General features: G+C 44.0%; 2 protein-coding genes and 1 long non-coding RNA gene across 5 annotated transcripts in view; 1 reads left to right on the plus strand and 2 right to left on the minus strand.

The window, feature by feature from the left end:
- Window positions 1-395: 395 nt before the first annotated feature.
- Window positions 396-22,298, plus strand: ANKRD22 (ankyrin repeat domain 22). Of its 2 annotated transcripts, none has more exons than XM_032312614.1 (6): window positions 396-981; window positions 13,027-13,218; window positions 16,562-16,669; window positions 18,652-18,729; window positions 21,070-21,168; window positions 21,447-22,298. In XM_032312614.1, exons 1-6 carry the CDS (start codon window positions 961-963, stop codon window positions 21,522-21,524), a joined length of 576 nt encoding a protein of 191 aa, XP_032168505.1. In that variant the 5' UTR covers window positions 396-960; the 3' UTR covers window positions 21,525-22,298. The 2 variants fall into 2 exon arrangements, with proteins under 2 accessions (XP_032168505.1, XP_032168504.1); XM_032312613.1 differs by lacking the exon at window positions 396-981 and adding an exon at window positions 11,370-11,573.
- LOC116573018 lies at window positions 5,106-9,947 on the minus strand. The gene is made up of 3 exons (XR_004278583.1): window positions 9,518-9,947; window positions 9,105-9,317; window positions 5,106-5,243 (listed from the first exon to the last, which is right to left on the minus strand). It is a non-coding gene; the product is annotated as an uncharacterized LOC116573018 (long non-coding RNA).
- Window positions 22,299-23,480: 1,182 nt separating the features above from the next.
- The window catches only part of LIPM (lipase family member M), a 32,086-nt gene continuing 30,812 nt past the window's right edge, over window positions 23,481-24,754 (minus strand). The window contains exon 10 of one of the 2 annotated variants that reach the window (XM_032313376.1): window positions 23,481-24,284. In XM_032313376.1, the coding sequence (XP_032169267.1) occupies window positions 24,015-24,284 (270 nt within the window). In that variant the 3' untranslated portion in view covers window positions 23,481-24,014. The remainder of the gene's footprint in view (window positions 24,285-24,754) is intronic. The other variant, XM_032313375.1, reaches the window with a different exon arrangement.

Below are 24,754 nucleotides of genomic sequence, written 5' to 3' on the forward strand. Positions count from 1 at the left end.
AAAAAAAGGATAGCAAAATTCCATAATGACAGTTTAGAAGATTATTATTCTATTTCCCCCCCCTTTTTTTGAGCAGGGTGGGGAAGCAGAGGGAGATGGAGGTGATCTTGGGGCACCAGGGTGGCTCAGTGGGTTAAAGCCTCTGCTTTCAGCTCAGGTCATGATCCCAGGGTCCTGGGTTCGAGCCCTGCATCAGGCTCTCTGCTTGTTGGGGGGCCTGCTTCTGCCTCTCTCTCTCTCTGCCTGCCTCTCTGCCTACTTGTGATCTCTGTCAAATAAATAAATAAAATCTTAAAAAAAAAAAAAAAAGGAGACGATCTTGAGCAAATCCATGCTGAGTGTGGAGTCTGACAGTGGGCTCGATCTCAGGACCCTGAGACCATGCCCTGAGCCAAAATCAAGAGTCGGCTGCCTAACTGACTGAGCCGCTCAGGTGCCCCTTCGGGATTATTTTTCATGAAAGTCAAGCCCGGGGTAGATATACATGGTTCTAACAAGCAAGTCTGCTCATCCCTAGCCTTTCTCAATAGCCACTGAAAACCAGATTTCAATTAGGAAATGTCTTAACTACCCTGCCCTATTTTGAACCCCGAGTCCTTCCTGTGAGGCTGGGAACTTCCCTTTCCCCTTGACTTTGCTCCCTTCTCTCCACATATCACTACTGGCAGAGCAAATGTGACTCAGAAACCGGTTCCTCGGGCTTGTAACTTTAGATGATGCACACTTAGGTCATTGCGCTGTAAACCAATGCCCGTGTTGCGTTGGGCTGGGCTCTCTAGTAGGTGTGCTGCTGCCTGTGTTATTGGAAGAGCATTCTACAAGTGTGGGAAGAAAGGACGTGCCACCAGCCTCAGCTTCTAGGGACTTTTCTCTTGGCTGGGAAGGATTTTATGTTAATCAGAAATACTTTCAGAAGATTCAAGAAGCGGTAAGGGCGACGCCAATCTGTGAAGGGCCGGCATGGGAATCCTATACTCTGAGGTATGTGATCTTTCTGGAACTAAGATTCCAAAGGTGTTGAAAACTGCTCTTGCCTTTCAAATGTAATTTCCTGCTCCCATAAAAATGTGCCTTTTTCTTGTTTAGCTTTCTGTGAGTGTTAAGCCCAAACAAAGAGCTGTGTATTCATCTTTTTGAGATATATATATATGTGTATATATATATATACACATATATATATATATTTGATATATTTAAAATTTTAAAGCCAATTATTTTGCAATTCTAAAACTCTATCCACGTCCAAGGAGAGAGCAATATGCTATGTCACGATGTCTAGATGTTTGTGGGGGTAATTTGGATCTTGCAGGAACTTCTGAAAATGGAGTTAATGGAGTCGTGTTTTCTGATGTCAAACTTCCAGTGGAAAAATGAAAATTGTATCCAACTGGATTTTCTAAACATACAAAAATAGACCGGCTCCTTTATGGAACCACACAGACAGAGCGACACCTTTCAGCTTGACATTTGAAAGAAATTCACTAGCAGCAATTATAAATAGAGATTATCCCTGTATAAAAGAGGATAAATGCAGAATATATTTGTGATACTTTGAGTTTTTTCTTTTCCCATCTGATCAATCCAAAAAATGTTTTCTGCTGTATTGAAAGTAACCTATTAGAATCGAATAAATTTGTAATCATGTGTCAAAGGAGTACAAGTAATGTATACACAAGAGTGTAAGGGGTAATGATGTTATTATGCACAATTTCCTTTCCTCTCTAACACAATTAACCGGTTATTCTGCATTTCATCACAAATGCTCAACGCAACCTCCTTGGGTGGTTCTCCTCCTCGTATTAAAGACAGTTTCTCTTCATTTGCAATTGTTTCTAATACCTGTCCGGGGTGGGTGCGTGTCTGTGCATGTCTTTCTATAGTCAGTATACTCGTTGATCAGTTTAAAATTCCAGGCGTGTCTTGCTCAGTGATTCTAGTTTGGTGAAGAGATCATATATATGAAACCGACAATTACTACCCCAGCCCAGACAGTCCATTTCACGCACTCAGTCTGTAGTAGGGTCGGGAAACAGCTTTTGGGGGAACATCCCAGGTGACTCTCCCATAGGTGATCGGTTTGCCACCCATGGGAGAGAAGCATTGCCATGAGGCTTGGGCTTTTCAAATTTTAATATGAGTACAGATCACCTAGATCTTATTCAACTGCAGATTTTTTTTTCTGTAGATCTGGGTGGGGCCGAAGATTATGCATCTCCATTCGTCAAAGCTTATGTTGTTGGTCCCCGGACCACACTTGGCAGACCACACTTGGAGTAGCCAGGTTCGATCTAGGTCCTGAGAATAATTATGTTTAAAAAAAAAAAATGTCTCTGCGCAGTACAATTGTTTGTTGATGGGGTGTTGATTTGGCAAGTAGTTGAATAAGTCAAGGCAAGGTAAGATATGTTGAATTGCTTTTGTTTTGTTTTGTTTTAAGATTTTATTTATTTGATAGAAAGGGAGCACAAGCAGGGGGCGTGGGAGAGGGAGAAGCAGGCTTCCCACTGAGCGACACTGGGGGTGGGGGGGCTCAATCCCAGGACCTTGGGATCATGACTTGAGCTGAAGGCAGACACCTAACAACTGAGCCACCCCGGCGCCCCTGCTGAATTGTTTTTAAGTATTGCTGGGGAAAAGAAAATTTTCTTCTACTCTTCAAAATTTCTTCTGACTCTAAGAACTAAATTGACCTTAGACAGATTAACAGAAGAAAATCAAATTTTAATTTGTATATATGGGAACCCTACCAACCTGAGAGTTCAAGGACAGAAAGGTAAAAGGAGGTACATATGCCATCCTGAACTGAGGCATGCAGTAGGACCCAGGATTCAATGGAGAGAAGGCCATTCACAGGTGAAAAGGAGAACAGATGTTTAACCAAGAGATGTGTGCTCTGCTGTACTAATGGTCCCTCAGATAACATTTATTTCTGGAAAAACTCATTCTGGGAGAGACCCCTAATTTAATTTCTTCTCAGTAGTTCAGGGAAGGGCAAAATTTTCTTTTGAGCCTGCTGGATCTTGATTGCCTCTAGCTCAAAAGACTTCACATGCTAAAAGTGGGGAGACTTACCCTGAACCCCTTTAGTATCTATGAGACTATCCGCAGAAGTGGAATCAGTGTTTCACTTTCCAAATATATGGAGGACAAAGCGACTTGGAATTTACTGTACTTAAAGACAGATCCAACAACCACACTCACACAAACCCACATGTATGCACGCACCCCTAAAAATCCCTAACATACCTAGAAGATCAAAGATAATTATTCAAAGCTCATAATTAATATTGAACCAAAGGTAAACTAAGGTAGTGTTGAATTAGATGTTTTGGCCATGCCAATCCATGGCATGTGGATTCTAGAACCTTCCATCTGATTGTGCACACTTGTCCACTAACTCCAGTATCAGTGACGTGAAACACATGATCTCTGGGAAGTCCACCGTTTCCAGAAAGAAGGCAGTTGACTATCATTTTGGCAAATAGTTTCTCAACTTGCAGAATTCCCCCTTGATATCAACTTTTTTTTTTTTTTCCTTAAGGTAAAAGTGGCCACCACTGAGGATTGTAAAGTCATTAGTAGGACTAGCTCTAGTGGCAGGTTTGTACTGGGAGTAAGTGTTAAATCTTCTCCAGTGTCAGCTGGGTCCAGGATGCTGTTTGCGGAGTGGAGGTGTCTGTTCCGACATCTCGTTCCGTCTCATTCCTCCCCCATGGCTGATATCAGGAGACCCTCAGCCGGTATGAGCACACTCTCCCTGGGCTCTGCTGCGGGGACTGCGGCGTGTTTGCTGGCTTTAGATAGAGGGATGGGGCCCAGGGCAGTGGGTTCTAGAGCTGCGCCGATTCTGCCCAAGGTTTTAAAGATACTCAGTGTCCCCAAATGTCACCTAGACTAACACTGCGTGTTACTCCATGCCCAGGACTGGAACAATCCGGCCTGAGCAATGGATGTAAGCTCTGAGGAGAAGTGGGTCCTTTTATTTTTTTTTAAAGATTTTATTTATTTATTTGACAGAGATCACAAGTAGGCAGAGAGGCAGGAAGAGAGAAAGAGGAAGTGAAGGGAGCCTGATGCGGGGCTCCATTCCCGGACCCTGAGATCATGACCTGAGCCGAAGGCAGACGCTTAACCCACTGAGCCACCCAGGTGCCCCCTTTTATTTTTTTAAAAAATATTTTATTTATTTATTTGACACAGAGAGATCACAGTAGACAGAGAGGCAGACAGAGAGAGAGAGGGGGAAGAAGGCTACCTCCTGAGCAGAGAGCCTGATGCGGGGCTCCATCCCCGGACCCTGAGATCATGACCTGAGCTGAAGGCAGACGCTTAACCCACTGAGCCACCCAGGTGCCCCCTTTTATTTTTTTAAAAAATATTTTATTTATTTATTTGACACAGAGAGAGATCACAAGTAGGCAGAGAGAAAGGGGAAGGAAGGTTCTATGCTGAGCAGAGAGCCTGACGTGGGGCTTGATCCCAGTACCCTGAGGTCATGACCTAAGCTGAAAGCAGAGCCTTAACCCACTGGGTCCTTTTAGCTCAGAAGAAAGCTTAGCTTGCTTTCTGTAAGCGGCAACTGCAGTTGCGTGTGGGGGTTACCTCTGAAAGGAAACAAAACAAAACAAAACAAAACAAAACAAAACTTAGCCTTACTGTCTGGTGTCTTGAGGCCGAAGGTCTGCAGTGGCCCCTCTGTGAGACTCTTCTATCTCTGATTTCAAAGAAGGTGTGACACTCTGGAGTAATTCCTCAAATACATAAACGTAACCGACCCATCTGTGATGTATGTCCCAGTCTCTCTTCTGCCCTCGGCCAACAGCTCTGCATTGCCTGAGTGTAAAGAATGGGAACCACTAAATTAAGAACAGGGCAAGAGCCCCCCAGGCCTGCCTTTTCCTTGGTCCTAGACTGCCTCAAAGTACCTTTTCAAAACAATTTTAGGGGCGCCTGGGTGGCTCAATGGGTTAAGCCTCTGCCTTCGGCTCAGGTCATAATCTCGGGGTCCTGGGATCGAGCCCCACATTGGGCTCTCTACTCAGCAGGAAGCCTGCTTTCCCCCCTTTCTCTGCCTGCTTCTCTGCCTAATTGTGATCTCTCTGACAAATAAATAAATAAAATCTTTTAAAAAAAGACAATTTTAATTCCAGTGTTATATTAGCTTCAGGTGTGCAGCATAGCGGTTCAGCAATTGTCCACATTGTTCAGTGCTCATTCTGATAACTGTGCTCGTCATCGGGCATCTGTTAAAAAAAAAAAAAAAAAAAGACTTTTAGTAGAGTTCAACTCCCCAGTTTGAGTGTGGGAAGCTCTTCTACACTGGGGAGGTAAGGTTGTCATTTTTTTCCCTAGAGGGGAGGAAAAATTCTTTGTCCCTCTACTCATTTTCGGTTGATTGGCTGGAGCCCTGCAAATCTGACAACTGAAATCATAACAAAAGAAAAAGAAACAGAAGTTTATTGGTGTGGGCCTTGTCCATATCCATGGGAGCACCCCGCGGTGAGAAACTCCCAGCTACTCTGACAGCATCTCAACCAAGGGACCATACATTTCCAGAGAAGCAATCAGACCCAGGAGAGACTCAGACTTTGAGTCTGTAGGGTAGCAGACCGTGGAGGACAAATATATGGTGGAGCTAATGGACTGGGGCTGCTCAGTCCATTATTATGCTGAGTCCTTTGGTGACTTCTCTGAGCTGACAAGGGGGACTTTTGTCCTTCCTGGCAGAGAGCGGAGGGGAAGCCTCTTCATAAATTTATGTCAGGCTTTTAGCTGAATGGGAGGAAGGTAGAGCTTTCCTTATAGCTGCTTCCTCTCAGTCAACTTCAGCACAAAATAATTATTATGCCAGAGGTATATTTTGGGATATACACACACACGCACACACAGAGAGTGAGAGAGAGAGAGAGAGAGAGAGGGAGAGAGAGGAATAATTGACATAACATTATATTAGTTTCAAATGCTTCAATAGTTTCAAATAGACAATGACTCTGTATTTGTCTGTGATCATCACAGTAGGTTCCGTTAATATCCATCGCCACAGAAAGTTGCACATTTTGTTCCTTGTGACGAGAACTTTCAAGATCCACTCCCTTACCTACTTCCAAATACACGGTACAGAATTAACTACAGTCACTACGCTGTACGGGACATCCTGATGATTTATTCATTTTATAACTGGAAATTTGTACCTTTTCACTCTTTTCACCAATTCAGCACATTTCACCTTCCCCACCCGCCCCACCCCAGGCAACTGCCGATCTGTTTTCGTGTGCTGGATTTTTTTGTTTTTGTTTGTGTGGGTTTTATTTTGCTGCTGTCGATGTTGCTTACATTCCGCATATAAATGAGGTCATATGGTATTTGCTTTTCTGTATCGCATTTACTTCGTTTAGCTGAATGCCCTGGAGGTCCATCCATGTTGCAAATGACAAGGTTTCATTCCTTTTTATGGCTGAGTAATATTCCTTGCCATGTATATGCCACACCTTTGTCCATTCATCCACCCGTGGACACTGGGGATGTATTTTTAAGAAAGAAGGAGAGCATAAGGAAGCATTCCCGGATTGTGCTAACATCTGCAACAGAGGATAGTCTTAGAGCTCAGTGAGAGAACCTGGATTAGAATGATCTATCCGTGCTCGGAAGGCTGGATGCTGAAACAGGGCTGACTCATGTAAGCCCTTATCAAATGTATTTATTCACACTCTTTACAACCACAGCAAACATTTAATTAGGGCTTGTTACATATGTGGTCATGTTCTAAGCACTTCATGTGCATTAATGATTTAATACTCAGAACAACCATATAAGAGAATCACTATTATTATCTTCATTTTACAAATGAAAAAAATTGAGGCAAAGAGAGTTTAAGCAACTTGACCAGAGTAATGCAGCTAAACGTACTTTCTGGCTGGAGATCGGGGGCTGCGAGAGAAGACCTGTGTTTGTCTACTCTAGGGAATTATGCTTACCCCACTGAGGAACACGCAAAGCTCTGTGTCTGCTTGCTTTCTCGAGAGGGACACATGCTTCCTCCATGAATGTGTTGATCTTAACTGCCCTGCTCTCTGCCAGTGTGCTTTCCCACTCGGATACACTGTTGCCTGTTTCTCGGAGGAAAAAGAATAGGGAACCCTGAATCCAGGTTCCAGAGAGCTGCCTTCTACCCCTATCCAGCAGACAAGCACTGCCCTGCGCAGTACTCCAAAAATTAGAAAGAAGGAAGATGTGTAGGAACTTAACTCAAAGAGGTCAGGAATTCATGCTTTAGAGAACTGTAGAACATTCTGTAGACTCTTGGCCCTGTCAGCTGGGGAAAAGGCCCCAAAAGAAATGAAAGTCATATCAGAATGATGTATCTCTTTAAACCTGGAAAAGTCTAATGATAAGGAGATCTATGAGCAGAAGGACTCACAGACACATACCCACCCCCACCCCCACCATTAATGTTAATCTTTTGGGCATGGGCCTGCTTGTCAGCGAGGCAGATGTTACTATAGAAAAAGGCACATGGCAAGTAGGAGAAAGACTGTATTGACGTATAATGTCCACAGAGCAGTAGAGGTTAAACAGGGCTTTTGGGGAGAGCTGGTAGAGTCGAGGGGAAGAACCCAGGGAGACAGGAAGAGAGTTGTGGGCGATGGGAAAGCCGTTGGACCAAACGTCAAGAAAATGTAGAATTTATACTGACCACGCTGGGAACCCTGTGGGACTTTATATCTATAAAATGAGAGCAGGGTGAGATCTGGTTTAGCGTCGAGTCATTCCGTAATACGAGAAACAGAAAGGCAGAGATACTAGAAACAAGATGCCTCCTTCACGATCTTACCAGCTCTCTCTACTTTGTGTGTTGAACCCCTAGTACTGGCACCATGTATTCAAAAAAGAAAAAAAAAACAAAGCACTACTCTAATAGGTTTCTTAATTCTTTCCTTAAAGAAATATTTTTACAAACGATAATGTACCAAGTCACATTTTTAAGAGGAAATGATTACTTGAATGTAGGAACAGGAACCAGGACCAAAAATCTGTAAATATTTCTTCCTTTGATCACTCATCCATTTATGGAATCCACAATATTTGCTGATCACACATTCCAGGCCCACGCTGCTCCTGGTAGATAGTGATAAGTAAATAGAAGTGGACCCTGACCTCTTGGAGTTACCAGTTTCAAAAATGAATATACGCGGGGCGCCTGGGTGGCTCAGTGGGTTAAAGCCTCTGCCTTTGGCTCAGGTCATGATCTCAGGGTTCTGGGATCGAGCCCTGCATCAGGCTCTCTGCTTGGCAGGGAGCCTGCTTCCTCCTCCCTCTCTCTCTGCCTGCCTACTCTCTGTCAAATACGTAAATAAAATCTTTAAAAAAAAATGAATATACACTTGAAAAAAATAAGTATAAATAATTCAAAGTGGCATTGAGGAAGCATCAGGCTGATGAGAGGATATATGAGGCAGGGCGGGGGGCGGTGGTTGCGCGTATGATCTTTCACCCGAGGCTCCTCTTAGATAGTTGATACTGGAGCTGAGCACTGAGGAATGAGCACCAGCCTTGGGAGCTTGGGGCGAGTCCCAGACAGGGGACAGATATGTGGGGAACTGGAAGCATGGATGGTTGAGCCTGTCGGAGTGATGGACGGAGGGTATACGAAGGTGTGCTGGGGACAGCGGCTTGTCCAGGTGCGGGCAACAAGGCTCACTGTCTATATGGAATTTAGAGACTCACAAATCTGACTAGAGGTTGTTTTGCTTCGTGGCATCACCCATGCTCCAGTCATTCTAGCTTGGTCCTCTTCTCCCTTGGGTAGCCATTGTTTGCCAGAAGGTCCGCGTGTTCAAGAGGCTGTGAGGCTGGGCGCCTGGGTGGCTCAGTGGGCTAAAGCCTCTGCCTTCGGCTCAGGTCATGATCCCGGGGTCCTGGGATCGAGCCCCACATCAGGCTTTCTGCTCAGCAGGGAGTCTGCTTCCCTTCCTCTCTCTCTGCCTGCCTCTCTGCCTACTTATGACCTCTGTCTGTCAAATAAATAATAAATAAAATCTTTAAAAAAAAAAAGAAAAAGAGGCTGTGAGACTGAGGTTCTTGCTTCCTCCAGGCTCTGCACTCACCTGTTGGGTGGTCTGAGGCAGGAGGGAGATATCTGGGCTTCTGATCGGCTCCATCCTGGCAACTAGAAGGCGCCCTTTCTCCTCCTCCTGCGGGAGTGGCTGTCTTGCTTTCTCCTGGTCGTCATCACTGACCTCAGAGCTTCTAGGGTCTGAAGTCAGCAGGGAGGCTCCTCTGGCCTCCCAGCAGCGAAGGCAACGTATTCCGAAGCGGACCTTGTAGGAGAAAGAAAACGAAACAGATAACTGTGTGCCCTGCCTCCGTGTCTCCTCATTGCTACAATTCCCCACAATCCAAGCACTTCTGGGACCTTCCTTCATGTTCCATAAAGGCTCCATGGGGCTAAGAAAACCTTCTAAAAACAAAACAAAACAAAACCCTGTGCCTTTTAATTGACCCGGAAGAAAGAACTTACCAAGAAATTTCCAAATCCCAATGTGCATGAGTCATCAGAAAGAACGGCCAGTGATTAATTGTACCAATAAAATGAAGCCTTTGAGATCATTCCCTAGGACTGCTTAATCTGAAGGGGAAGAACATGTCTTCTTTTGTTTTCTGAGAAGACTTTTCTTGAGTACATCAGAATTACCCGAATCATTTTGCTTCAAAAAGCACAAATCCTCCTCAGATCTTTGGCTGTGAGAATGGAGAGAAGAGTACCAAGGGTCAGAATCATCACGACCGTGTTCCAGGTTCTCCACGGGCTTCCCCTTTACCGAGACTTCTCCCAAGTTCCAGAAGCTTCAGAGGTCAACAGAATCCATAATAACACTTCCAGCCCTAGGGGACAGCCTCTTCCTCTTTCTGGGCCTTAGATTTCCCCCAGACTTCCCTCCTGTTCTTGTCCATGCTTTCGTGACCCCGAGCTGCCCCCTGGTGGACACTGGGAGTTCTCAACAGCATAGAGCCTTTTCTGGGGTTCACTCAACTCCTACACCTCTTTTTGGGGGGGGACCCACGGAAACTCTGTGGCTGGGATATAGGAAGCTTCAGAAAGATTAAAAGATAAGGTCGGGTTGATGTGTTAAGTACGATCCCCCCGAGTGGGGTTAAGAAAGCCCTGAGAGTCACTGGGTGTCTTTTTTTTTTTTTTTAATTAAAGATTTTATTTATTTATTTGGCAGAGAGAGAGAGATCACACGTAGGCAGAGCAGCAGGTGGCGGGGGCAGGGAAGCAGGTTCCCTGCTGAGCAGAGAGTCCGATGCGGGGCTGGATCCCAGGACCCTGGGATCATGACCTGAGCCAAAGGCAGAGGCTTTAACCCACTGAGCCACCCAGATGCCCCTGGCACTGGGTGTCTTAACACTTAATACTGCTGTATTTAGCTCCATTTTGTTTGTTATTTAAATTTAAGTGACAGGGCATCTCCCTGGGAAGTTTCTGTGCAGTGTTTGTGCTTAAAAAGGACTAGCTCTCTGGGGCATCTGGGTGGTTCAGTCAGTTAAGTGTCCCACTCTTGATTTCAGCCCAGGTCATGATCTCAGGGTTGTGGGATCAAGCCCTGCTTTGGGCTCTGTGCTCAGTGGGGAGTCTGCTTGAGATTCTCTGCCTCTCCCCCACCCCTTTGCCTCTTTCCCCGCTCGCATTCTCTTTCTCTAAAATAAAAAAATCTTAAAAAAAAAAAATACTATGTGTTGATCTTACTGTTGATGCGGAGGAGACATTGGTTGGGGGAAGACTTGCAGTCTGGGGTGTAACAGTCATAGGGTGTGACAACATGAAACAACTTTTACTTAATTCCTTTGCTTCGTGATTGAGGACACAGAGATACATGAGGGGAAGAGATTTGTCCACCGTCACCAAGGAGTTAGGAGCAGAACCGCAAGGACAAGCCAGTTTGCGTCCTTTCAAGGGCTCTGGTCACTTCTCTGTCAGCCAGACAGAAAATCCGGGGACACTGCTGAGCCCAGCTGGTGACAGTTCTAGTCAAGGGATGACTTCAGGGTAGTAGAAAAGTGAGTTGTATGATTGTGCATTTCTACTGCATTTCAGACCCCGGTATGGTGCTCGTTTCCTTTTGGGGTACAGAAGCTCGCCTCTTCCCTGCTCCCCAGCTGACTTTCCTTTGGGATGTTTCTTTCATGAGTGGGGCCTTGTGTTTAAAAGCATTTTACTTTTAAAAGCTCACCGGTTGGGCGCCTGGGGGGCTCAGCTGGTTAAGCAGCTGCCTTCGACTCAGGTCATGATCCTGGAGTCACAGGATCGAGTCTCGCATCGGGCTCCCTGCTTGGTGGCGAGTCTGCTTCTTCCTCTGACCCTCCCCCTTCTCAAGCTCTCTCTCTCTCAAAGAAAAAAAAAAAAAAAAAGCTCACAGGTTGCGGCGTTTGGCCATGTTGGAACATGAACTGATTAGCCAATGACCCTGCGGTCCGCCCCAGCTGGCGCTGAGTAACCCGAATCCGTGCTTCTTGAACTCTTGAACTGTTGAGGCTGTGCGCGGGCGCGCATGCGCACACCGTCTTCCCAGCTGGTAAATACGTTTCAGGGGGTGCAGACACGCATTTTCTTCTCCTCCCTGATCCCCCACAACGGCGGCTGGCACCCAGGGGAGGTCTTTGTTTCCAAACTGAAGAAGGACTGAGTGAGCAGGAACAATAATTTCCATAAACTGAGTCCCATCTCTGTGCCTGGTATTATTCTAAGGGCTCTTTTCTTTGTCTTGTCTTTTCTTTCTTTCTTTTTTAACTCTCTAATTAAAATCGGTCTGAGGGTATTTAGTATTTGCCTACCGTGTGTCGGTGCTGTGTAAGCACTGGGGATAGGACTCGGATGGGTTCCAGTGATGACTGCACAGAGGTAGCCTCTGTCCGCAGGGCGCGGACAGCCTGAACTCGGACTCCTGGCCGCCTCCCCTCCCGGTCGGTGCCTGCGCCCCACGATCATAAACCACTAAGAAAAGACTGACCGTTACCCGGTTGAACCAGCGCCGACCCTGTCAGGAAAGATGGATAAAGTAAAAATAAAGTGAGGGTACAAAGGACGGGTCAGCAGGCAGCCAGGAGGGCAGAGAAGGAGAAAATGGGTTTGCACCGAGGGAAGAGGGAGGGCAGAGGCCCACGTGGAAGGAACCGAACATGAGGTATTGTAAACAGAAGAGAGAGCCAGGGGCGCGTGGGTGGTTCAGTGGGTTAAAGCCTCAGCTTTCGGCTCAGTTGTGATTCCCAGGGTCCTGGAATCGAGCCCCGAATCGGGCCCTCTGCTCAGCAGGGAGCCTGCGCTCTCTCTCCCTCCAGGCCTGCCTCTCTGCCTACTTGTGATCTCTGTCTGTGAAATGAATTAATAAAATCTTAAAAAAAAAAAAAAGAAGAAGAAGAAGAGAGGTCCAGAAGGAGGGACAAAGTGAGCAAGGGGAGGTAGGCTTCTGTCTTGCTGGTGAGCCCCCACCGTGCTTTGCAAAGCTCCTTCTAACATTCTGGAGATAAAAAGCATCGAATGCAGTTAATTAATTTGTTGTTTATATATTATTTGTCTAAAATAGGTCTTTGCTCCTGTGCTGGGTTTCTTGAGCACAGGGGGTCAGATGTCTTCATCTCATGTCCCAGGGCTGCCCTCAATTCCCCCTCCCCCATGCCTATTTTGTCTTCAGTGAAGTCCTGTCTTTCTGACAGGCCTCCTCTACCCAGCCACCCACCAGGCAGTTTTGTCCCTGACCTGAATCTCCAGTATTGCTTCCACCTTTTCCCTCCTTCAGCAAACACATCTGACTGCCAAGCAATCTGGGAAATCCCAAGAGCTCCTCATGGACTTAGGCTGAATTTTAAGCCTAGGCAAAGGGAGACCAAAGACTCACCTACAAAGCAATATATTACAATTTGGAAACACGCAAGGTTTAAGTGACTGCGTGAGGATTTCTTTTCTATGGGGGGTGGGGTGGTCTCATTATACCCCTATTGCAAAATCTGCTTCTGCGTTTCCCCCCTCAGCCCATCTGCCAGGCGGCCTACCAGAACGACTTGGGTCAAGTGTGGCGATGGGTGAGAGAAGACAGCGCTTGCATCAATGTGCGAGATGACTTCAATGGAGACACGCCCCTGATCTGTGCCTGTAGGCGAGGACACCTGAGAATCGTTTCCTTCCTTTTAAAAAGAAATGCAGATGTGAACCTCAAAAACCGGGTGAGGCCATTACACATGAGTAGAGAGAGTCAATGACCATGGTAATCCTTTCTCCTCATAGCAATGGAAGTAGTGAATGCCATTCTCTCTTTGCTTGTAGCTCCTGATACCAAAAAAAATTTTTTTTTGCCTTACTTTAGAGGGACAGATACATACTATTCTATTAGGCTAAAAAGCCGGATAAATCACAGTTCATTCAGCAGGCATATTTTGTGGTTCAGTATGTCCTTGTACTTCTGAAAAGAAAGGTAATGGTTTACTCATTTGACTAGTGAGAGCTTCTTCCTTTCTTTTCCTCCTCCTCCCCACGCTGTTCCCTGCCTTCCGGCATCCCCCTCTCTGCTCCTCTTCCTCACTATCACAGAAGTAACGGGAAAGACTTCCTGGAAAAAAAATATTGACCCAGTGGTGTTGTGTCTTTAGGTTTTTATCTACTGGGTCAATGTTCTCCAGAAGATCCTGTAGTTTGCTTTTGGACTGAAGGATGCCAGTGAGACATTTGTCAAGGACAAACAAGCTCATGAACCAGAGGCTCCTTGAAGCCACACAGAAAGGCATAAAGATTGTACTTAAGATGCAGGGTTAGCCGACGGAAACTTCAGAATCAAGGAAGAGCAGAACATGTGTGTATTGCCCCAAGCATCCTTTCAGAACACCTTTAAACTTTCTGTGTGTGCATCATAGCAACAAGAAACATTTAAAGCACACCAAGTGGAGGACAAGGGGTGTTAGAGAGGAGAAGGGAGTTGGGGGAAATTGGAAGGGGAGGTGAATCACGAGACTATGGACTCTGAAAAACAATCTGAGGGGTTTGAAATGGCGGGGGGTTGGGAGGTTGGGGTACCAGGTGGTGGGTACTATAGAGGGCACGGATTGCATGGAGCACTGAGTGTGGTGAAAAAATAATGAATACTGTTTTTCTGAAAATAAATAAATTGAAAAAATTTTTAAAAAATAAGTAAAGCATACCAAGTAAATATAAAAAATCATTATTTGTAATAATTATGAGTGCCCTGTTCCCACTCACATATATTCAGTGAGGAAAAGCAACCTGTAGGGCCTCCTGGTTCAAGACCAGTTCATTTAGAGCAATAATATATTACCAGAAAATGGATCGCTCCTAGGCCTTCTTGTTTGTACTTTTTTTTTTTTTTCTCTGGTTGGGTTTAAAAGCAAGTCAGGCCTGCACGGGATCTCACAGATATGCAGCTTAGTGGAGACTATGACACGCTCTCCCCAGCTCGCAGCTGAGGACCTAGCTGTGTGTGCTTTGTGGCGAGTGGTAAAGACAGATGTCTGCGAATTCACGACCTCTGTTGGGAGACATACTTATTCGGAAGCTGTGGGCAGGAGATGCTGGTCGACACAGGGGTGGGCCCGGAAGGGACAGAACCTGAGCCCAGCCCTACTGGATCCTCTGGTTATTATGAACATCTTGGAAAGGACTTTGAGGGATACTTTAGAAAATTAGAGATCTTATTATAAGAAGTATTTGGCTCCCATTTTTTATTTTTAGAATATTTTAAGTCATTTTTAAATGCTTAATCTTAATTTTCCCCCAATGCTAATCTTGGTATGTTAATAATTTAAAGTGCCTTCTCATTTCTTAAATCTATGTTTAGGACTTATTTTAAGAAGTACTAAATAAACAAAGGCCTTAAAATAGGACACACAATTCTGCTGGTGATTTCATATGCACAGATCTCATAAAGAACATCAATTCTATGGAACAAATTATATATATCTATATATTTTTTGTTTTTTTGTTTTTGTTTTTGTTTTTGTTTGTTTTCCCCTGTCAAATTGACCAGGATTAAAAAAGGAAACCATGTGTTGATCAGGAAGGAAGTTTAAATCATTATGATTTTACCAGAGCCAGTTTAGCAATACAATATGAAAAGCGTTCATACTTTTCACGTCAACAATTATACTTTTGGAAACTTTTGCTAAGGACCAATTTGGAAATGTTGACAAAGCTTTATGAATGAGGATGTCCACAAGTAGTGTAATTTATAAAAATGAAAAGTTAAAATCTCGAGATGTCCAACAGATAGGGTTTGGTTAAATAAATTAGAATAGCTCCAGTCAATAGGAAGTCATACAGCTGTTATAGTCCTATGTTTAAAAGTTTTAAAGGGCATGGGAAAAAGCGGACATGACTTTGTACATGCAGTATGACCCTACATTTTAAAATTCGACATAATGCATTTGATCTTATTTTATTTTAATATTTTGTTTATTTATTTAACAGAGAGAGAGAAAGCATGTATTTTTCCCCCAAAAAACTAACATGCATGTGAGAATCCATCTTTTAAAAAAAAAAAATTTATGGGGCGCCTGGGTGGCTCAGTTGGTTGGGCGACTACCTTCGGCTCAGGTCATGATCCCGGACTTCCAAGATCGAGTCCCGCATCAGGCTCCCAGCTCCTTGGGGAGTCTGCTCCTCCCTCTGACCTTCTCCTCTCTCATGCTCTCTCTCACTCATTCTCTCTCAAATAAATAAATAAAATCTTTAGAAAAAAAATTTATTCATAGATTTTTTGAGAGAGAGAGAGCACGTGTGAGTGGGGGAAGAAGGAGAAGGGGAGAGAGAGAGAGAGAGAGAGAGAATCTCAAGCAGACTTCCCACAGAGCCCACATGCGGACTCCATCCCCCAACCTGAGATCATCACATGAGCCAAAACCAAGAGCTGGTTGCTTAACTGACTGAGCCACCTAGGCGCCCACCCTGAGAATCTGTAGACTATACTGTGTTTGACATTCTCATCAATGGAGACATGGCCTTATTAATCAGATACTCTCCACCATAAAAATAAAAAGCATAAACTAACCTTTTTTTTTTTAATAATGTAGTCTTTTTTTTTTTTTAAGATTTTATTCACTTATTCAACAGAGAGAGAGAGAGAGAGATCACAAGTAGGCAGAGAGGCAGGCAGAGAGAGGGGGAAGCAGGATCCCCGTTGAGCACAGAGCCTGATGTGGGACTTGATCTCAGGACTCTGAGATCATGACCTGAGTCAAAGGCAGAGGCTCAACCCACTGAGCCACCCAGGTGTCCCCTGCCCCTTTTTAAAAGTAAACTCTCCTAAAAAAAAAAAGTGCTTGTTCAATAAATTTAATTAATTAATTAATTAAAAAAAAAAAAAAAAAAGTAAACTCTCCTGCCTAACATGGGGCTTGAACTCATGACCCTGAGATCAAAAGTTTGCATGCTCTACCAACTGAGCCAGCCAAATGCCCCATGAATGAAACTTTTTGATATGGCAATCTGAAAATATGAAATTTGAGACAAATGTTAATAAAGAATTTCTTTATTTCTCTATTTTATTTTCTTAATTTTCAGAAAGAGAGAAACTGCTTGCATTATGCTGTGAAGAAAAAATTTACCTTCTTTGATTACCTCCTCATCATCCTCTTAATGCCCGTTCTGCTTATCGGGTATTTCCTCATGGTAAGTAATACAGGTGTGATCAAAGGGTAAATGGAGAGATCAACAGCATGACTCAGCAAGTTTTGCTGGGCCAGTACAATGAGAGAAACAGTAACAAAATAAACTCCTGGTTGGTATTCGAAAAATGACATTTCCAATATCCACGTAATGCTGGGATTGAAGGAAAGTGAGAAGAAAGGCAGCCAACTAGGTTGATCTGTGGTAAAATCATGTGAGATGTTTATTTAGAAAACTAAATTAATTTAAGAATCATCTGAAGAAAGCAGAAAATCCCGAATGTTTAAAAAAAAAAAATCCCCACTTGCTTCTTTGCACACATCTTTGAGTTTCGATTTTTCTGGACCTGCCCTGTCTTGAGTTAAAAAACAGATCCCAGGATATTTGCAGCCAGAGGTTGACAAACACCAGTCATCTTTACAGAGAATTTAAAGCCAACCTTTTCCCTTTACAGAGCTGAATAACAAAAGATACACTTGGTGTAGGAACGCAAGTCATTTCATGAGTAGAAGAGTTGAAGTTGAGTAGAAGAAGAGTAGAAGAGTATGAGTTGAAGTGTGAAATGGTTACGTTGGTTTTTTTAAATGGAGCGACAGCTTTGCCCTGACTCATTCCCTTTTTCCCATCTGGTTCCCCGGAGTCCATGTCCATCCTTGAGCGATGACTCAGCAGATGTGTCACTTAATCCAATTAAATGACCGAGCTCCCTTCTCCCCGTAGCTAATAGACCGTGGACTTTGGTTATTTTTGCTACGAGAGGCTCCAGGACGATGTCTGCCCATTGGAAGTGTAATTACCTCCTTGGGTATTTAAATGTCACAATTTGTGAAACTCTAATTAAATATGATAATACTGATTTCGATGCTTGGATTTATGGAAAAAAGAAAACACAAGTCACTGAGAAACACATCATTTGCTTATATCCTGGAAAAGTTCTTTAAAAATTAATTGCATATTTAGTGCAGAACATTGGTATATTTGCCATTTCTGGGCAGGCGAGGGATCTGCCGTTCATTTCCAGAACGATCACAAGGGTGATGAACAAGGCTTGTTGACACACAACCCTGCTTTCGAAGATAGTCGGAGGTTTAAAATTAAGCACAAGTTGTAGTGGTGAGAAAAGACATTTTAGAGGAAGGAACCAGAAAGGACTGAGTTACTTCAGAGAAAGGGGGAGCCTGTCTAGGCTGTGTAGATGTTGTCGTGGGAGGGAATTACAAATAAAGAAGGAGAGTGGGTGGGGCTTCCTGCTAGGCGAAGGGGCTGATCTTCAGGACTTGCCCACCTGTTCCCTGAGAACTGCCCTCCCTAAAGCAATGGGATGTTGGAGGGTTGCTCAACCTGTCCTGTGGTCAGAATCTCAGGGGATGGGGCAGGAAGCGTGGATTTCTCAGGAGTCTTGTTCATTTCGTTCCTTCGTTCGATCATTCAACACACACTTACTGCGGACCTACTCTGTGCACACACGGCTGGCTGGGAGGGATGCAGTTGGGAAGCAAACAGGTGTCGTTGTTGTCCTCATGAGAGTCAGAGAGGACTGAAGAATGGGTCATTAATGAAATAACCACAGAAATGCATGTAAACTTACTACAAAGTAGGTGATATGGGGAGGTGATCTTCTCCCAGAGAAGAGATTCCACCAACGGCGGTAGGTCAGAGAAAGCCTCCTGGAGGAAAGAGGGGCTTGGGCTGGGATATTAAACATGGATTTACCAGGCAAAGGAGGGAGGTCTGGCATGGGGCCACTGAATTCACATTTCCAATTTCCCAGAGGCTGATGCAGCTATCCCAGGACCACTCTCTGAGAACCCAGGCTTTACCTGCCTGATATCAGAGGGGACAGGGACGTGGGGGAAATTTTAAGACCGATGCAGAGACCCATAAAGGGGTTGGATTAAAATAAATCTGTTGAGTAGAATAGTCTAGGCATAAGATGGAGAAAAGTGTTGTCAATGAACGTCTTCCATATTTGCTCTTTGTAACAGGTGTCAAAGACCAAGCAGAATGAGGCTCTTGTCCGAATGTTGCTCAACGCCGGGGTGGACGTGAACGCCGCAGACTGTGTAAGTTCGTGGGTGCAGTCGTTTAGAAAGAATATTCAAAATGCTGTGTGCAGCCAGTGTATTTGTCACCTACAAACTTACTGGCTTTATTTTCCTAGACGCCTCTCCGTTTTCCCTGGCTTTCTTTATGTTTCGTTTGCTTTCTTTTCGTTTTCACTGCTAGTCAGGCAGCCTTGAAGTTGTTAGGCTCTTGCCATGAAAGTCATGGGAATAACATCTTTATTGACTAGAGGACATGTTGTTTTTTATTTTAATTTTTAAAATTTTTTTTATAAACATATAATATATTTTTATCCCCATGGGTACAGGTCTGTGAATCGCCAGGTTTACACACTTCACAGCACTCACCATAGCACATACCCTCCCCAATGTCCGTAACCCCACCCCCCATCTCCCAACCCCCCTCCCCCCAGCAACCCTCAGTTTGTTTTGTGAGATTAAGAGTCACTTATGGTTTGTCTCCCTCCCAATCCCATCTCATTTCATTTATTCTTCTCCTACCCCCTTAAGCCCCCATGTTGCATCTCCACTTCCTCATATCAGGGAGATCATATGATAGTTGTCTTTCTTTGATTGACTTATTTCGCTACACATGATACCCTCTAGTTCCATCCACGCTGTCACAAATGGCAAGATTTCATTCCTTTTGATGGCTGCATAGTATTCCATTGTGTATATATACCGCATCTTCTTTATCCATTCATCTGTTGATGGACATCTAGGTTCTTTCCATAGTTTGGCTATTGTGGACATTGCTGCTATAAACATTCGGGTGCACGTGCCCCTTCAGATCACTGCATTTGTATCTATAGGGTAAATACCCAGTAGTGCAATTGCTGGGTCGTAAGGTAGTTCTATTTTCAACATGAGGACATGTTTTAAAAGAACTGCTCCACCCTTGGTGAGAAGTTATGGGAGAAGGCAGCTCTGCTGAGAAACTCCCATCCTCCGTCATGAAGACGCTGGAGTCTGAATGCCTACGTGTCAAACTAGGCTTGTCCCTTTATGCCTGTGTGTGTTGTGGCCGGTCATAAGCTTGTAGGTTTGCTCACTTGCAAAGCGAGGATGTTGACAGCACCCACCTTGCAAGGCTGACTGTTTAAAGTGCTTCTCAGTGTGCCTGGCCCAGAGTACTGGCTGCTGCAGCCGAGCTCCCAGCTCACTTGTAAGAGTCCCCGTCTGTTAACTAGATCAGTAAGGATCCAGGTCAAGGAGCCCAGACGGTGGCGAGGGCAGTGACCAGCAGGCCGCAGCCCTGAACTTCTGTTTCTAAATATCAGGTTTTGTTTTTACCTTTTCACCCCATCCCCCTCTTCCTCCCTTAAATGAATCAAATGTTTATTGGTATGCACTTTTATTTGCTTCCATTAATTGGATGAAATTTTGGCTTCTCCATTCAGTATCAGAAAAGTAGGCGATTTGAAATTAGAGTCGAAAAGAACCAGTATTTTCTTTGTGGTCCCTAATTTGTGTGGGAGAACACAAAGGAATAAGTTTATGCAAAGCATGTGTTTCCTTTTATTTAAAATAGGATTTTTGGATTAATTGGAGTAGATGACCACTACACTCCACCGTTTCCTTAGATATGAAATGTACTAAGTAAGATGTTATGAAAGATTAGGGAAAGGTTTGTTGAAGATTTTTCTTGGTCTTCTCATTTAAATTCAAAAGGTTGAAAACTTTGTGGTCAAAATTGCTCAAAGATTTTTTAAAAAAGATTTTATTTATTTGTCGGAGAGAGAAAGAGAGAGAGCACAACCAAGGGGAGCAGCAGGCAGAGGCTAGAACAGACTCCCCGATGAGCAGGGAGCCCTATGCAGGACTCGATCCCAGGTCTCTGGGATCATGACCTGGGCCGAAGGCAGACACTTAACCAACCTAGCCGCCCTGGGGCCCCTACTTTTCTGGTCCTCTGTGTGTCTCTAGTTGCATGATGACATTCGAGTACACACTCATGTGCACACACACTTTCCCCACCATTTTTCTAAAACTGTCTGAATATTCAGGTCATTTTTCCACCTTTAAGTGATGCAGTGCGTTGTGCTTTTAGGTAATTAGATTCTTTATTCCCCATGGCACGTTGGGAGCCAGATCTTCCACTTAAACCCTCTCACCACTCAATAAAAGTAAGCGATCGCAACATTATTCACTATGATCTCGGAAGAGTTAATAAGGTCTGATGTTATTTTGTCCACGTGCCAAAACCACAGTGGCTTGGCTGCTTTTTGAAAGCCAAAACTGGGGGGCACAGACACCCCACCTAGACATTTCTTTTGACTTGTAGTTAGTGTTTTAAATTATACCAAGAGCGCAGATGCACTGTTTGGTCCTCTGTTTCAGTATGGCTACACAGCCCTGCATTACGCCTGCCAAATGAAAAACCAGACCCTTATCCCTCTGCTTCTGGAAGCTCGTGCTGACCCCACGATCAAGAACAAGGTAAGCATCTGTGGACAAGCATCCGAGGTCCCTTCTAGCAGCATCGTCTTCTGAGTTCGGCTTTTTGTCGTAGTGAATTAATTGCCTCTGATGTTTTTAAGAGCAAAAAATATTGTCCTCATTAAGCAATTAATTTATCCTATTACTGTTAGAGCCAAATGACATTTAAGGCCATTGCTAAGAGTGTGAATCAGTCGATCTGGACTGTTTACTAGAACTTTGGCTTTGATGTTGGACTGTATCAGAGATAAATGACTCTAATTTCTTTTTCTCCTCAGCATGGTGAGAGTTCCCTGGATATTGCACGGAGATTAAAGTTTTCCCAGATTGAATTAATGCTAAGGAAAGCTTCCTAATCCTTGTGGCCTTGCATGGAGAAGTAGAAAAAGTTAAAGGACTGAATTCTATCTCCATTTTGGACAAGTGGTCTGTGGACCGTTGAACCTGGATTCTGTGATTTTTTTGGTTACCCTGGGTAACCATAACGGTGGTTGCCACGGTTAACATTTTGGAAGAGCTTTGTATTTAGAATTTTCTTTTGCCCAGTGGAGTTCACCATGGTCACCATCCTTTTAGGAGAAACACTAGAACTCTTGGAGTCTCCATTTGGGTCCAAAAAAAAAGGTGATGTTTCAAACTCAGTCTCTTCCAAAGAAAAGGATCAGAGTTACCTGGTTTGGTTTTCTCTTCCCAGCTGTGTAGCTCTTACCTGGCAATTACATGCCCAGAAGACAGCTGTTTCTCTCCGTCCTTTTTGAGTAGTCAGAGGAAGAATCAAACTATACATATTTGTATGGACCGATGTTTTGGGGGAATGGGAGATGAGCTTCATATGTAAATATTTACTTGGTGAAACAACTTCAACAAAACCATCTCCCACTCGTCAGGGGTGGGAGTATTTATGCCACAGTAATCAGCAAATGCCAGGTGAAGGGGCAGAAGGAGAAGGAGAAGCAGACTCCCGACGCGGACCTGGATCCCAGGACCCTGGGATCATGACCTGAGCCGAAGGCAGATGCTTAACCCACTGAGCCACCCAGGCGCCCCTCCGGAGAGCCAATTTAACCAGCATAGCTCTAGACATTTTGCTATTGGTTTACAAATAAAAGTCATCCTCACTTTGAACAAAATCCCGTAACCACCGAGACCTTCGTTCTAAAACACCTTTTTGATTCTCCTGTGAATGTGAGGCAGCTACTAAGCTTGTTGATTCTGTTTATGTTCATTGGTAAAATTCAAAATAGCATTGTTAATTATTAGACAAAGGACTTCTTTACAAGAACTAGAGCAATAGGGTGGGGTGGTATCTGGGTTACCCTTCTGGGGGAGAGAGAGAATATTGAAATATATTTCATAACTCCTTCATCAATGAGACCCAGTAGAAATACACACATTTAAAAAATGGTTGAATTTTGCAAGGTGAGACGGAGTCATTAATATCTTCCAACATGGACTAAACCACACTATTTGTGGTAACAAACAGTCTACCGAAAAGATTTACCATCCTTGAATAGAATAAGGGTTTAATGAAAATCCGATCCAGGAGTATTTATTGAACTATGTACAGAGCCTTACGGTACATGTTTTGTGAGGGACATAGTAGGGTGTAGATCTAGATTCTGAAGCCCTTAAGTGTCTCTTAAATTATTTAAGACACATTTGCATTGAATGAGGTCAGCAGGTGGCTCTGGGGAGTCGAATAAACATGAACTTTACACACCAGTATACCTCCGATTTGGTTTGTAAAATTATGCTCTCACTCATGTAATCTGTTAACTGTCATCTTTGAAACTGTGTGAACGCTGACCATTTTTCTAAAGACGTAAATCCAGATTTGTGGGTGAGTTTGGGCTCTTGTCGAGATCCAAAGACGGAATATGTGATTGCTTGTGTCATTTTGCTCATAACCTTCTAAAACTTTCTTCCTGGTTTTTAATTTTTGAAGGCAGGAAACGGGCCAGGCATTGGTAGCCTCAGGCAGTAAACGCTCATATGAGCTTGGACTTGGCACTAGGTACTGAAACATGGTTGTCCTTCATGCAGGGTGTAATGTACTTACTGGAAAAGTCACTGAATATCTTACCAGATCACTTCCTCTGAGACTCAACTCTTAAACTTGGCCCTTTCTAATGATGCTTAAAATATATTTCGTCCATACCGTTCTTTTTCCCTCCCACTCTCTCTCTTTCTTTCTTACAGCAGCTCAGCTTCATGGGAGGGTATGTGCTATGGTAAGTGCTGTGAATTGTGTAAGACTGGAGAATCAGACCTGTACCCATGAAACAAATAACACATTACAGGTTAATAATTACAATAATAATAATAATAATAAAGCAGTTCAGCTCCCTAGGTAGTGTGATGTCTTTATGGCAATAAGGTGAAAGTATCTTCCTTATTGTGTTATCGTTACAACAGTTCAGAGATTCAAGACTTCTGCCTCTGTCCCAATCCATCCCTTTTCTTGACTGTTCCCAAAATATGGCTTCTAGAAAAAAATTAACATTGTAAGGGGTCTGCCTGAATGACATATAGCTAATGTCCTAGCTAATTAGTCCTAGCTAATTTCTAGTTGTCAGGTAAGACCAACTCTTCAGGATGGCAGAATGTAAAATAACACGTGAAACCTATGTTCACCCAATGCAAATTTTAATTAGTTGGAAAAAATTTAAGTGTCCGTTTTAGTGTCATGTGTACTCTAGCTTTGCCCTCCCTTCTCCACTACTCCCTACCCTCCCCCACCCCCGGATGGGAGGTTTCCAGTTCTTAAAATCGTGAAAGTCCTCCAATCAGGGACCACCCCCCACCCCACCCCCTGGCCACCCAAGACTCATCAGTATCAAGATGCTTCACAGGCTGACCCCACATGTTCCCTGGGAGAAGCTGGTGTCCTCCTGCTTCATCAGATGTATGATCTCGTTGTACACACGGTGAGGGGCGTCCAAGCCCCAGATGAAATCCACATGTGCCCATTCTGGAATGTGCTTATGGTAGATGAGATTCGTCACCTCGGAGAGCAGCGTCTTCATGTCCTCTGGATTTGAAAGCCAGTCCTGACCCCCGGACCACATTGCGGTGGGGACCGTCATGTCTCTGACTTTGTACCTTATGGGAGTTGGCTAGAAAAAAAGGAATGGTTTTTTAGCTATCGATAACATGTGGGCCACAACTTATATTTCAAGCCAACCAAGTCAAAATATGCCGTGTGTTGTGCAGAAAGACACATGGGTGCTGCAGCCAAAGGGGACTGAATTTAGAGTGTCTGTTCAGCCCCTACTTGGAGGTACAGTTGGTTAGCCTTGGTTTCTTCATCTGTAACATGGGGATAACACTTGTAACCACTTGCAAGGTTAAGTGACAAACCATGTAAGTGACCTTCCACCTTAAGCATGAATTTTCAATTCGTTTTCTCCCTATTAGTAAATATTTAACACATACGTTGGCTTTGGAAGATAATGTTCCTGTCCTTTTAAAGGCTGATTTCACAAATTTCAGAGGGGTCAGAAGGAGAGATATTCTCGAGAGAAAGGCAAGAGATTGGAGCCCCGAGAAGGTCGCTAGGTCTTCACAGAGACTTGCTGGGAGAGCA

Source organism: Mustela erminea, chromosome 14 (assembly GCF_009829155.1).
Source record: "Mustela erminea isolate mMusErm1 chromosome 14, mMusErm1.Pri, whole genome shotgun sequence".
Classification (NCBI taxonomy): Eukaryota; Metazoa; Chordata; class Mammalia; order Carnivora; family Mustelidae; genus Mustela; species Mustela erminea.

What these genes read in the sequence shown, in the direction of transcription:
- ANKRD22 (XM_032312613.1), top strand. Translation starts at nt 11,550, where the DNA reads ATGCGCACACCGTCTTCCCAGCTG. An exon ending in ATGTGAACCTCAAAAACCGG is followed by an intron (nt 13,219 to 16,561) that starts GTGAGGCCATTA and finishes CTTAATTTTCAG; the next exon opens with AAAGAGAGAAACTGCTTGCA. An exon ending in ACGTGAACGCCGCAGACTGT is followed by an intron (nt 18,730 to 21,069) that starts GTAAGTTCGTGG and finishes CCTCTGTTTCAG; the next exon opens with TATGGCTACACAGCCCTGCA.